At 60.0% G+C, this 11,602-nt stretch overlaps 2 protein-coding genes across 6 annotated transcripts; one reads left to right on the top strand and one right to left on the bottom strand.

Moving 5' to 3' along the window:
* The first annotated feature begins 376 nt into the window (after positions 1-376).
* Positions 377-2,473, top strand: Sapcd1 (suppressor APC domain containing 1). 3 transcript variants are annotated; one of them, XM_021223481.2, is made up of 4 exons: positions 377-953; positions 1,171-1,311; positions 1,728-1,820; positions 2,030-2,473. In XM_021223481.2, exons 1-4 carry the CDS (start codon positions 840-842, stop codon positions 2,111-2,113), a joined length of 432 nt encoding a protein of 143 aa, XP_021079140.1. In that variant the 5' UTR covers positions 377-839; the 3' UTR covers positions 2,114-2,473. The 3 variants fall into 3 exon arrangements, with proteins under 3 accessions (XP_021079140.1, XP_040588193.1, XP_021079139.1); XM_040732259.1 differs by having other exon boundaries at positions 1,167-1,311; positions 1,728-2,473; XM_021223480.2 differs by having other exon boundaries at positions 377-1,311.
* On the bottom strand, positions 2,462-11,461 carry Vwa7 (von Willebrand factor A domain containing 7). 3 transcript variants are annotated; one of them, XM_021223479.2, is made up of 17 exons: positions 11,224-11,461; positions 10,717-10,956; positions 10,077-10,358; positions 9,618-9,714; positions 8,792-8,902; positions 8,282-8,477; positions 7,998-8,167; positions 6,892-7,004; positions 6,613-6,729; positions 5,573-5,758; positions 4,713-4,845; positions 4,452-4,505; positions 4,282-4,374; positions 3,734-4,038; positions 3,522-3,661; positions 3,164-3,338; positions 2,462-3,057 (listed from the first exon to the last, which is right to left on the bottom strand). In XM_021223479.2, exons 2-17 carry the CDS (start codon positions 10,939-10,941, stop codon positions 2,884-2,886), a joined length of 2,571 nt encoding a protein of 856 aa, XP_021079138.1. In that variant the 5' UTR covers positions 10,942-10,956; positions 11,224-11,461; the 3' UTR covers positions 2,462-2,883. The 3 variants fall into 3 exon arrangements, with proteins under 3 accessions (XP_021079138.1, XP_021079136.1, XP_040588192.1); XM_021223477.2 differs by having other exon boundaries at positions 4,452-4,604; positions 11,224-11,458; XM_040732258.1 differs by lacking the exon at positions 11,224-11,461 and adding an exon at positions 11,110-11,216 and having other exon boundaries at positions 4,452-4,604.
* Positions 11,462-11,602: the final 141 nt, after the last annotated feature.

Raw genomic sequence — 11,602 nt, 5'->3', positions numbered from 1 at the left:
TCTTTCCAAAGATCATCCAATAGGACACTGGGAGAGCTGGGACAGGGAGCAGTCCTTCAGAAAAACAGTGACACTTGGCTGGGGTGCTCAGTGGTTAGCAGCACTGGCTGAGCGTGGGCTTGGCCCTAGACATCACATGGTGGCTCACATCTGCAACTCCTTCTGGTCTCCATGGGCTCTGGGACTCAGGTGATGCACACACACACACACACACTCTCTCTCTCTCTCTCTCTCTCAGTCAGGTACGGTGCTGCACACCTTTAATCCCAGTACTGGGGCAGCAGAGGGACAGGCAGATTTTTTTTTTTTGGTTTTACGATACAGGGTTTCTCTGTATTATTTTGGAGTCTGTTGGTCCAGCCTGGCCTCACAGAGATCCTCCTGCCTCTGCCTCCCGAGTGCTGGGATTAAAGGCGTGCACCACCACCGCCCGGCTCCAGGCAGATCTTTTTTGAGGCCAGCCTGGTCTATAGTGAGTTCTAGGACAGCTACGCCACATAGGAAGATCTTGTCTCATAAAAAGTCATAAATAGCCTGTGAGTTCGAGGCCAGCCTGGTCTATCTACAAAGTGAGTTCCAGGACAGCCTCCAAAGCCACAGAGAAACCCTGTCTCGAAAAACCAAAAAAAAAAAAAAAAGTCATAAATAACATTTAAATAAATTCAGATTCTGCCTTTGGGACTCCATGAGGGCAGCTGCTTGCGAGAGGCTCCACACAAACAGATTGAAGGATGACTCAGGTCAAGGGAGGCCCCAGAGGCTGAAAGACAGGCAGGTCGGGTAGAAGGCAGGGCTGGGGGCGGGACCAGTCCTGGCTCCACCCTTCCTACTTCAGAGCCATGGGGAGCCCAGGTCATGGTGGGCCACCCCTGGTGCAAGCGCCCTACACTGTTCTGCTGCTACCACTGGGGACAAGCCGCCAAGATCCCGGGGCCCAGAGCTTCTTCCTCTGGGTGAGTACTAGGCCAGCGAGTCTAGGACATCCCTCCCCAGATCTGCCGTTTCCAATCACTCTGGGGACCCATGGGCTTTCCCCCTGTGCCACCTTGCGCCCAAGTCCTCAGTGGGCTGTCTGAGCTCACACTTAGTGACCAGGGTGAGCCCTTGAGTGTGGGCCGTCGTGGGGTCCTGCTGGGGGTGAGAGTTTTGGCCTGTGTTTGTCGAAGCCAGCTGCAGATGATGCAGGCTCTGGAGAGGGAACAAGATGCTCTGTGGCGGGGCCTGGAGCTGCTGGAGCAGGGCCAAGCCTGGTTTGCAGACCGTCTAAGACAGACACAGCAACGACAGCTGCATCTGGGCGCCCTTGGCCAGGTGGGAGCTGCCTCCTGTATGTGGGCCGGGGGGAGGGGTAAGCGGAGTCTGCTCTGGAGAGGGGGAGGGTTAACAGGCAGGGGTCATGAAGTGGAATGGCATCAGAACGACAGGAAGCCACCAGTGTCCATTGTTGGGCTGGAAGAAGCTGGTCTGCATTCCATTCAGAGGGACTCCATTCGATCAGAGTGGGGGTGGCCTGGGCCGCTCTCACAGGGTAGGATGGACAGGGTGGGGTACGGGTGGGGCCACGCAGTTGGAAGGGAGCTGCAGTTCTAAGAGATGGAGGTGGAGAGGCCTGGATTTCCCACCTGTCCGGAAGGGCTCTGGGATGAGGCATTCAGTCAGGGTGGGCTGTGGTGAAGAGGTGGCAGGTGGATCTGTCTCCAGGACAACGTCACCCTCAACCCACCCAGGATTTCCCCATGAACTTGGACTCAGAGGCCGACTCCCCACAGCTAACCCAGATCCAAAAGGTGAACGCTTGTTTGCGAAGTCTCATTCAGACGGTGAGTGTGTCGTTTTAATGTGGAGACTGCAGAGGCGTGGGGGAGTCCACCGAGTTAGCTTCCCCGTACCCACTGGCAGGGCTGGCTCCCGCAGGGCGCGGAGGGATGCCAGGGTTGAGAACGTGTGGCAGCTACGGGCAAGCCGAAGGGAGTGCCGGGCCTGGCCCTGCAGGGCGGGAAGCAGGTGCCGGTCTGGTTCTCTCTTCTAGGAGTTGTCGGAGCAGCAACAGTCCAAGGGAGCGCTGGCTTGGCCAGGCTGCCCCCAGGGGCAGAGGGGCCCTACCCGTGTGTGAACCTCCCCTCCCAACACTGCTGAGTCGGGAGCGGGGCTGGCAGACACCGCACACACCTTACTTTATCGTGACCCAGCAGCCAGGGGCTCTGGGCTGTGGCTCAGAGAAATTCAAAAGTGAACTGGAGACCCCTAACAGTGCCCGCTGCACCCTCTGGACATCCCTACCCTCACTCTGTCCCATGCTGTGTGCAAAAACACCTGTCTTGAGTGTGGGGGAGAAGGCACCATCACTGGAACCCTCTGCAGCTTAAAGTCCAGCTAAGTACAGAAGCCACCCTGGATGCTAGAGTGAACCTGTGCTTGCGGGTGCCCTGCCCTCCTGGAATAAACAGCAGCTTCCAAAACATTAAAAAAAAAAGCCTTTTGTTTGGTTCCTGTTTGGGTTGGGAAAGCACCTCGTGGGAAACCCATCACCACCCTCCAGGTCTCTAGATTTGTTAGGCTGACGTTGTTTCTGAGCTAGGCAGCCCTCTGACATCCGCTCCGTTTCCAGGGGCTACAGGTATGGACCACCATGCCGTCTACTCCTGGGCGGTGGTGGTGCAAACCTTCACTCTCGAGGCAGAGGCAGGCAGGGTTCTGAGCTCCAGGACAGCCAGGCTGTCACAGTGAAACCCCGTCTCGGAAAAGGAAGAAAGAGGAGGGTCAAGTGTGACAGAGGAAAACCCCAACCCAGTCAGAGGGTGGGGCCCTGAAGCCATGCGACCACCCCGCCTATGGGGCAGACTAGAATGGTACTGAAGAGGCCTGTCCCCGCAGCGCTGTCTGTTACCAGGAAGAGCAACCCAGCAGGAACAGCACCCCTGCGATTGTCCCCCACCACGATGGACTGGCCGCCCCTCCCCCAGCTCTGCCCCGAGTCACCGGAGCGGAAGCCGGCACGGTGGAGGCGACTGGAGGGAGCACGCGGCCAGCGGGGCGGGCGGGACTCTCCAGCTGATCCTGCGGGGAGGAGAGGAGGGGACTAAAGTGTGCCAGGCTTCGCAGCCAGGAGGGAGGCGGGGCGGCGCCTTACCTGCGAGGCTGGGGAAGCGGGGAGGCGCCTTACCTGCGAGGCCGGGGCCAGCACCAGCAGCCGGAGGAAGGCATGGGTCGGGGGCGCCGGGCCGGCTCCTTGTCCCACCGCAGTCACAGTCACCGTCACCACACTGCCAGGAGCCGCTGAATCCGGGACCTCCAGCCACAGACGCCCCCAGGCAGACTCGTTCAGTCCCAGCTGAGCCCTGCAGAGCGGTCAGAAGGCTCCATCAGGCTACAGTCCCGGGGTGGACCCAGCATTTCAGGGTTGAGGGCTGAGGAACAAGAGGCTGCGGCTTGGGATGAGACTCGAGTCCCAGCAGCCCCTGTAGAACTGCCTGGGTGAAGCCAGAACCCAGCCAAGCAAAGGTACAGACCGGGAAACTCACCTGGACAGGTTGGAGGTGAGGGAGAAGCTGGGGTTGACTGATGTCCTAAGGTCGAGATCCTGGGGGCCGGAGAAGCTGGCCACGCGCAGGCTCAGAGGGGCCTTGCTGCCCGGGGTCAGGGAGGCTGGTGGGCCACCGAGCTGCAGGGAAGGAGAGGGTGAGAACAGCGGTTTCTAGTCCCCCCAGCCTCACCCGCCCACACACCTCCTCACCTCCAGAAGCACAGGAGCCACCGTGCAAGGCTGGGGGGCGGTCCTGCGCAGGCCCCGGCCCCCTCCATCCCGGCCAGCCAGCTCCAGGAAGAAGGACCCAGCAGTAGACAGCAGTATGGGCGGCAGGGTGGCAGCAAGGAGGCCTCGCTCGGGGGGTCCCACAGGCTCCAAGGGCACCCGGCCCAGACGGGGGGCCCCAGAGGGCGCCCCCCGAAGGACAACATGGGAAAAATGCGGCTGGCCATGCTCGGGGTCCCGACTAGAGGCCAGCCCTGTCACCTCTACCAGCAGCTGGGTCCGCAGACCTGAGGTGGGAGGGAAGGACAGCGGTCTACACCGGACTGGAGGGGTAAAGGGGGGGGTCATGTGAGGGCGTCACGTGACACCCACCGAGCTGGACTCTCGTCACAAGGTCACAAGACACGCACACGTATGCATACATACGTCTACACACACTCACACACACACACACTCACACACTCACACACACACACACACACACACATGCAGCCAACTGAGGGGCAGGGTCAGCGAGCAGTCTATACTACCTGCGACTGGCTGAGTGAGGGGGTAGAGGCCTGGGTGGGGTCCGTCCTCCACAGGGACCCCGAAGTGAACGAGGAAGTCCAGGGGAGTCTGGGCTGGGGAGGGAGGCGGTCAGACACCCGCAGAGAGGACCATGTCACCACACCCCTTCCCGGGAGCCTTCTCTCCTCACCTTGCACTCTCAGGCGGGGACTCCCCTCAGCTGCTATCCGCATCTCCCAAGACCCTGTCGGAGGGGGGTCAGCCATGGTCACTGTCCAGAACTGTCCGAAGCGACGGGTGTGACCCAGAGGGCCTGTGCCTTCCTCTGGGCCCTGGGACACCCCTGGGACGGGGACGAGAGGCTGTCACGTGAAACGATTCTCGTCCCTGCGCAACCCCTTGCTCTGCTCCCTCGATTTCCCCGTCTGCCTTGGGACCCACACCATGGCACCTGCAGGGCTCCTGATCCAGAAGCTACTGATGTCCCCGTGCATCCGCACCGTGACCCGCCGGAGCAGCCTGTCCACGGTGAACACACACGTCTCCCCAGGGACGAAGGCAGGAGGCTCCAGGGGAAGAGTCACCTGGAGACATGAGCAGGACCAAAGGGGAAAGAGAGGACGGCATGGACCAACAAAGGCAGAGAGAGGGAGAGGGAGGGGCCTCACCCAGGGAAGGGGCCGTCAACAGGGCCCTGGACCGGGGACAATGCGACTGTGCTTGGTGACACACTGGAGGTGAGGGATTCAGAGTGCGGCAGTGCACGCCGTTAGTCCCAGCACTCGGGAGGCAGAGGCAGGCAGATCTCTGTGAGTTCGAGTTCAAGGCCAGTCTGGTCCACTCGGTGAGTCACAGGCCAGGCCAGGCCAGCCAGGACTACACAGTGAGACCTTGTCTCAAAAACAAAACTAAAAAAGATTTCTTGGGGCTAGAGAGATGGCTCAGAGGTTAAGAGCACCGACTGCTCTTCCAGAGGTCCTGAGTTCAATTCCCAGCACCCACATGGTGGCTCACAACCATCTACAATTCAATCTGGTGCCCTCTTCTGGTATGTAGGCAGAACGCTGTATATGTAATAAATAAATGAATCTTTAAAAAACAAATTTCTTGTCTCACAGTCTTGGAGACCGAGGTGGAGGGCATGCGGGCAGTTACTGCCTCAAGGAAGGTGAGAAGCCACGGATCTGGGGAGGGGGGAGATGGGGACACAGGACAATGACAACTTCCCTCCCTGGCCTTCTGTCAGAACGCCTTCTCCTCTAAAGAGACTTGCAGCGCCTCAGACCTCAGATCTGGCCTGTACTCACTCACCAGACCAGCCATGCTCTCCCCAACAATGGCTGCCACATCCCGAATGTGCTGGTCTTTGGTGAAGATCACCTCTCCTCCCGAAGCCAAGGCAATTGCTTCATACGGCTCAAAACGCAAAGGAGACAAGACCTCTCGCCGCACTCGCCCCTGAACCCTCGCTGGGTCTTCAGTCACTAGGAATGTCACCTGCGACCGAATGACATCCCCATGCTTGAGGTATCCAGGCAGCACGGTGTAAAGCAGGCCTCCTCGGCTCCGCTTTCTCCAGAGCTGTCTCCCCCCCTCCCCTCAGGGGCGGGGCTCCCAGTGACACAGCCCTTGGAAGGCGAGTCTGGATGGTCCATTTCCCAGTTTTGTTTTTAATTCTGTTTTTATATTGCAATTTACTTTTCCTTGTGTGCGGTGCTGGGGATAGAGCCCAGGGTCTTAGTGTAAACATCACTGAGCCCTAGCCCGACCTTGTTTGCCCAGCGTAGAGGGCGCCAGGCCCTGGTGCTGACAGCACTAGGGAAACCAGGGTTTCTCTTCAACGGAAGAGGTGTATGTATGTCCTCCTGGTGAACTTAACAGCCTGGTGGTCCCTGCTACCTGTAGGGCCAGGCCTCACCCGAATCCCCCAGACTACTATGCTTATCCCAGGCTCCTCCCCCCGAGGCCTTTATCCCGAACACTGTTTCTGTCAGTAGAACACATCCTTATGGAACAGGTCATATGTACTTTGCAGTTTTATTGCGACAATCGTTACCAGGAAACTTTTTTCCGCCAAGGTTGTACTGCACATAAATATGCCTAAAGTAAACCGCCCCGGGGTTCGAATTCTAGAAGTTTGAACCCACACTGGCTACCTTCCCGCCTCAGGCAGACAGTTTCTCTGCCGGCCCTGGAGTCTGCAGAGAGCACACAGCCCAGCCCTTTGAACGGCTCACTGGGCCTGTTCAATACGAACAGTTCAGGATGGCTAAGGGCATGGACCCCCAATCTGGGGTTTGTTAAAGGTTTGGGGTGGCCTCACATGAGACCACCGTCTTCAGGGAGCTCACCCTGCAGCGCCGTTCCCGAGTCAGGGATTCTACCCGGCTGGTGAGAAAGGCGTCCTTGGGGGAGGCATCGGTGAAGACAAAGATGTCTGAGAGGGGCGGCGTGTGCAGCAGGGCCAGCTGGCGAGGACGAAAAGGCTGACTGTTAAAGGCGGTGACCCAGGGGAGCGGGTGGGACCAGGCGTGTGGGAGAACAGGGTGTCTAGCTCCGGCTCCCCCCTGGTGGCCGGGTCTGGAAGGGCAGGATGGGAGGGAGGGGGGCGGGGAGGGGCGGCACCTGACCTCCAGGGCAGACAGGCTCATCTCAGGCTCGTCTCCACCCCCCAAGGCCTGGATCTCGTTGAGTCTCTGCCAGAAGCGGTCAGGGTCACTGGTTGTAAAGACAGGGCCAAACCCTGGGCAGGGGGCAAGGAAGGGCAGGTACGTGAGGGAGCTGTGAGCCACAGTGTGGACACCGTACCCAAACCCAAGCTCTGCAGGAGCAGCGGGTGCTCTCAACTGCTGAACCATTTCTCCAGCCCCACTTCTAAAACTTTTTTTTTTTTTTTGGTTTTTTTGAGGCAGGGTTTCTCTGTGTAGCCCTGGCTGTCCTGGAACTCACTTTGTAAACCAGGCTGGCCTCGAACTCACAGAGATACACCTGCCTCTGCTTCCCGAGTGCTGGGATTAAAGGCGTGCGCCACCTACGCCCGGCCCCACTTCTAAAACTTAATGAGAGAATAAACGTTCTCACCCGGGAGGCTCCTGGGAGAACTTCAGTGAGCTGGCGAATTTGTAAGCGTTACCAGAGACTGGACACAGTACTAACACAGTGTGGCCTCACGCGTCCTCGAAGCATGGGGGTAAGTCACACACCGTGAGGTGAATCAGACTCAAGCCCGCCCCCCCCAAGAAATTCTCAGTCCAGGAGGATACACCAGGTGCGAGCCCATTTTAGATGACACAGCAAAGGAAGATTAAGCCGGCCAGCCCACGGTGCCGTGAGACTGGTAGTTGGGAGTAGGACTAACACTCCCAGCCTCCCCACTGAGCAGACTAAGATCTAAGGCCTGGAGAAGACAAGAGCGCTTGTTGTTGCTGCTGTGCCAGCCAACACGAAGGCAAAATAGCCACTCACACTTTATAAACAAAACAACCAACCCAAAAGATGCAGACAGCACAGACACCTCAGGAAGGCAGAGGCACCTTCCCAAACAGGCACTGGACTTGTGAAGATGCCACCATTTCAGAGACAGCGGAAGCAGCTGACTATCTTCTACGAAGACACAGGTACCCAGCAGAGGCTCGCCACGATGACCCAGGCAGCATGGCCCTGAGGTCCACCTGCTCCTCACCGGAGGCCTCTGCCCTGGGCCACCCTTCCCTCCATCCCTGCAAACCAGTGCTACCTGGGTCATGGAAAGGCACCAGGACGTAGAAACCGGGCTCCATGGGACTGCCCTGCCGCTGCTCCGCGATGCGGCGAGCCTGGATCTTAGCTGCATTGATCTCCTCGCCCATACTGCCTGTGGTATCCAGGACAAAGCTCAGCGTGGAGGCTGGCGTGATGTCCAGCAGCCTGTGGTCCAAGTCAGAGACACAGTGAAGGTTCCGTACTTTCATCCCCAGTTCCTCAGTCCCACCCCCAGGGCCACTGACCAATCAGGGAACCCATCTCCAGGAGGCCACCCACCTGGAGAAACCCCTGTCTCCCAGGCGGCTTCGCAGGAGGCTGAAGGCCTCGATGGAGGCGAGGAGGGCCACTTCTACAGCCTGGAGGTGCAGCTTGTGGTGTGGGGAGAAGCTTGGAGATGTGCTGTCCTTGTTAATGCCTCCCCGAGGGGGCTGGGAGCTACTCTGGTCAAAATGGCCCCCGTGGCTACATTTCCCTGGGTTGAGGAAAGAGATCTGGCTCGTGAGGGACAAAGGCCCACTGCCAACTAAAGACTCCGGGCTCCTTTCTGACCTGGTGTGGCCTCCTCACGCCTCAGCAAGGGAGCGGCAGGAAATAGTGACCTTTTGTGTAAACCAAGAGGGGTCAGGGTCTCTCTCTCTGAAGCCAGTCCCCAGGCAACACAGAATGACTGGGTCCCCTCAGAGGCCCTATGCACCCTCTCCCAGGGAGGCGCCACCAGGGTCCTCTGTTAAAGGCAAAGGAAGCGGCTGTCTCCTCCTCCTCCTAGGGAGCTTTCCCACTGGGTACCTCGAGGTTTGGGGGGATGAACTCCAAAGTAGCCAGAGGTGAGCAGCGTGACGTCAGGCATATTCCCAGGGCAGCTCAGCTCCTCACAGTCAGAGCAGGTGGGATCACCCTCTGGGAACAGAAAGCAGGAGCTGCAACCCAAGCCTCAGCCAGTGCGTTTTTATCCCTGGTTACCCAGTGGCTTCCTCTCTGCTAGAAAGACAGAGAGAGGACCGCAGGCGCCGGGGCCAGGCTTCCTGGGTCAGATGCCGGCCGCCCAGGCTCAGCGTTTGCATGGTTGCGATGGAGTTGGTGCACAAACCCCGATAGTGTGGGCACCAATCCTATGGGGCCTCTGCTCTCTGCCAGCTAGACCCAGGGATTTGGGAGGATGGGGGGTGGGCTTTGAGAGAAGGCCATGGAGCGGCAGGAAAGACACGCATGAGGTCTGAGCGCTGACCCATGATCCTGGATGCTTTCCCTGTGCGATGCTGCGAAAGCTCCAACTGTTCTAGCCATTAGCCACATTAAGGGAACTCATCGTCCCTGCGGGATAAAGCAACGCCACATCCTACAGGCCAGCCTGGTCTACAGAGCGAGTTCCAGGACAGCCTCCAAAGCCACAGAGAAACCCTGTCTCGAAAAAAAGAGAGAGAGACAGACACAGAGAGACAGACACAGAGAGAGAGACAGACACAGAGAGAGACAGACACAGAGAGAGACAGACACAGAGAGAGAGGCAGAGAGAGATATGGAGAGACAGACAGACAGTGACAGCCAGCGAGGGGTGCATGAGAAGAGGGGCTCCCTGAGCTCCCGCCTCCTCCACACAGGGTCACGGCCGTACCTTGTGCCAGGCTCCAGAGCTCCGGCCTTGGCCAGAGGAGGTGAGGGTGCGGCTGCCGCTCCCCCAGCTCCACCCAGTTGCTGTGGCTGTAGAAGTCCTGGTCCCAGGAGAGGGGGGGGAGGCGTTAATTTGATCTAGTCAGGATCAACACCCTGGCCCGCCACCCGGCGCCCCCACCCAGAACGTATTTCCCTCCTCGCTCCCGTTTGCCGTCCCATTTCTGCTCGCATTGCCCAGACAGCTCTGCCCAGGTGGCAAAGCCTTCTTGTCACAGTCTTTTCTGCCTTGGAGTCTACACCAAGGGCTCTCTGGCGGCCCCCAAAATAAGCCAGCATCCCCCCCCACTCCACGCCCCCTTTCCCTGCTCCGTCGCCACTGCTGCAGGACCCTGGACTCTCTGCCAGCTCAGGCAGGGTGTGCCCCACAGAGGAGGGGAGGCTGCGAAGGCGTGCCAGTCACCTGCAGGGCATGAAGCGCGGCGCCTAGGCGCTGTCGGGCCAGCGTGTACTCAAAGGCTCTGGCGGCCACCAGGGTCTCCCGCAGAGCCCCCACCAGGAGTGTGCGCCCCTGGACCAGCCTCTCGGCATCAAAGTGCAGGTCAGGGTTGTTCCTGGAAGCCGGCAGGAAGTCTTGGGCTGCATTGGCTCGAGACACCTCTCCTAAAGCCGCTCTGAACCGCCGGGAAGGTGACCCAGGTCCAAAGTAGGCAGCAAAGATGTCATCGGCAAGGAGGGTCCGGCCCTGGCAAGAGTGGTGAGGGACAGGGACTCCAGAGGAGCCAGCCCCTTGGCTTCTGTCACTGGCACCCAAGCCTGGGCGTGGACAGAGTGGAGGGCGAGGAGCCCCACCAGGGAGGGTCAGATCTGCAGTTTTCTATGCAGCCCTGGCCGGCGTGGCCGGCACGGCACGCACTGTTACAGGCTGGCCTTAGACAGCAGTTAAGCGCTGGGATTGCAGGTGTCTGTCAGGTACAGACGGCGCTCAGGGGGTGGCGCTGCGCAGGGAGGGAGGGGTGCGGAAGCGGGCAGGTGAACGGGTGACTGAGCCTCCCCTGGCCACCTGCGGGGCCTAAGGGGTGACAGGACCCAGGAGTGCTCACCCTGTAGTCCTCCAGACGCAGGCGTGGCCGGCCTGGGGGTGGCCGGTCCAGAAAGAGCTGGAGGGTGACATTGAGCGCAGCCTCCTCAGTGAGGTCTTGGTGAGTGACAGAGCCCGGGGCGGCCAGGAGGCTCCAAACGTTGGGGAAGAAGGCAGATGTTGGCGGCAGCTGAAGCAGAAGCAGTATTGAGGGGCCCAGGTGGGACAGGGCGCCTCCAGGGAGCATGGCTGCGGCATGGACCTAGGGAACAGGAGGATCTCAAGGGAGAAGCCACCGTCCCCGGGCGGGCCTGGCCGTCTCCACGGCACCTGCTGCCCACTTCCTGCCTCCCCTCAGGTGCGCACTCCAGCCTGGCTCCCGGCCCTGAAGCAGCCGCCCACACAACTCAAGCACCTATCAGGCCAGTAGAGCAGACACCGGCCATCAGGAGGTCGGGGGCTCCTCGGGGTTCTCTTCCTACACCAAGTCGAGCCCCAGCCCTACCCTCGAGCCTGAGGCCTGTCCTACCTGGTTGCCGAGTCTGCTGGGCGGCACTGGCCCGGGTGTGGCGTCCCAGGGCACTTAGGTCAGAGTTATAATTAACTGACCTCAGTGGAGTGGGAGGGAGGGCATTAGAGACCGCTGAGGACAGGACAGGCAGCCCCGACCCTCTTCCATTCATGCTCGCCCAAGGCCACAAGAAGCAGTGGGGAGCAGGGCGGGGCCAGGGCGGGCCTCGGTGGCCGCAGCAGCAGCAGCGCGAGGTGAGCTGGGGAGGAAGGGAGCCAGCAGCTGAGCAGTGACTCAGGCCTGGCGCCGTGCCAGAGACAGACCCAGGCAGGCGCATCCCTCTGCCCACCAGGACCCGGGCGGGGCTGCTGCCCCCACACCGCACCCCTGCATCCCT

This window comes from Mesocricetus auratus, unplaced genomic scaffold (assembly GCF_017639785.1).
Source record: "Mesocricetus auratus isolate SY011 unplaced genomic scaffold, BCM_Maur_2.0 Super-Scaffold_100027, whole genome shotgun sequence".
Lineage (NCBI taxonomy): Eukaryota > Metazoa > Chordata > Mammalia > Rodentia > Cricetidae > Mesocricetus > Mesocricetus auratus.
Note: the sequence above shows the minus strand (reverse complement) of the source record. Positions and strands in the feature narration are given on the sequence as shown.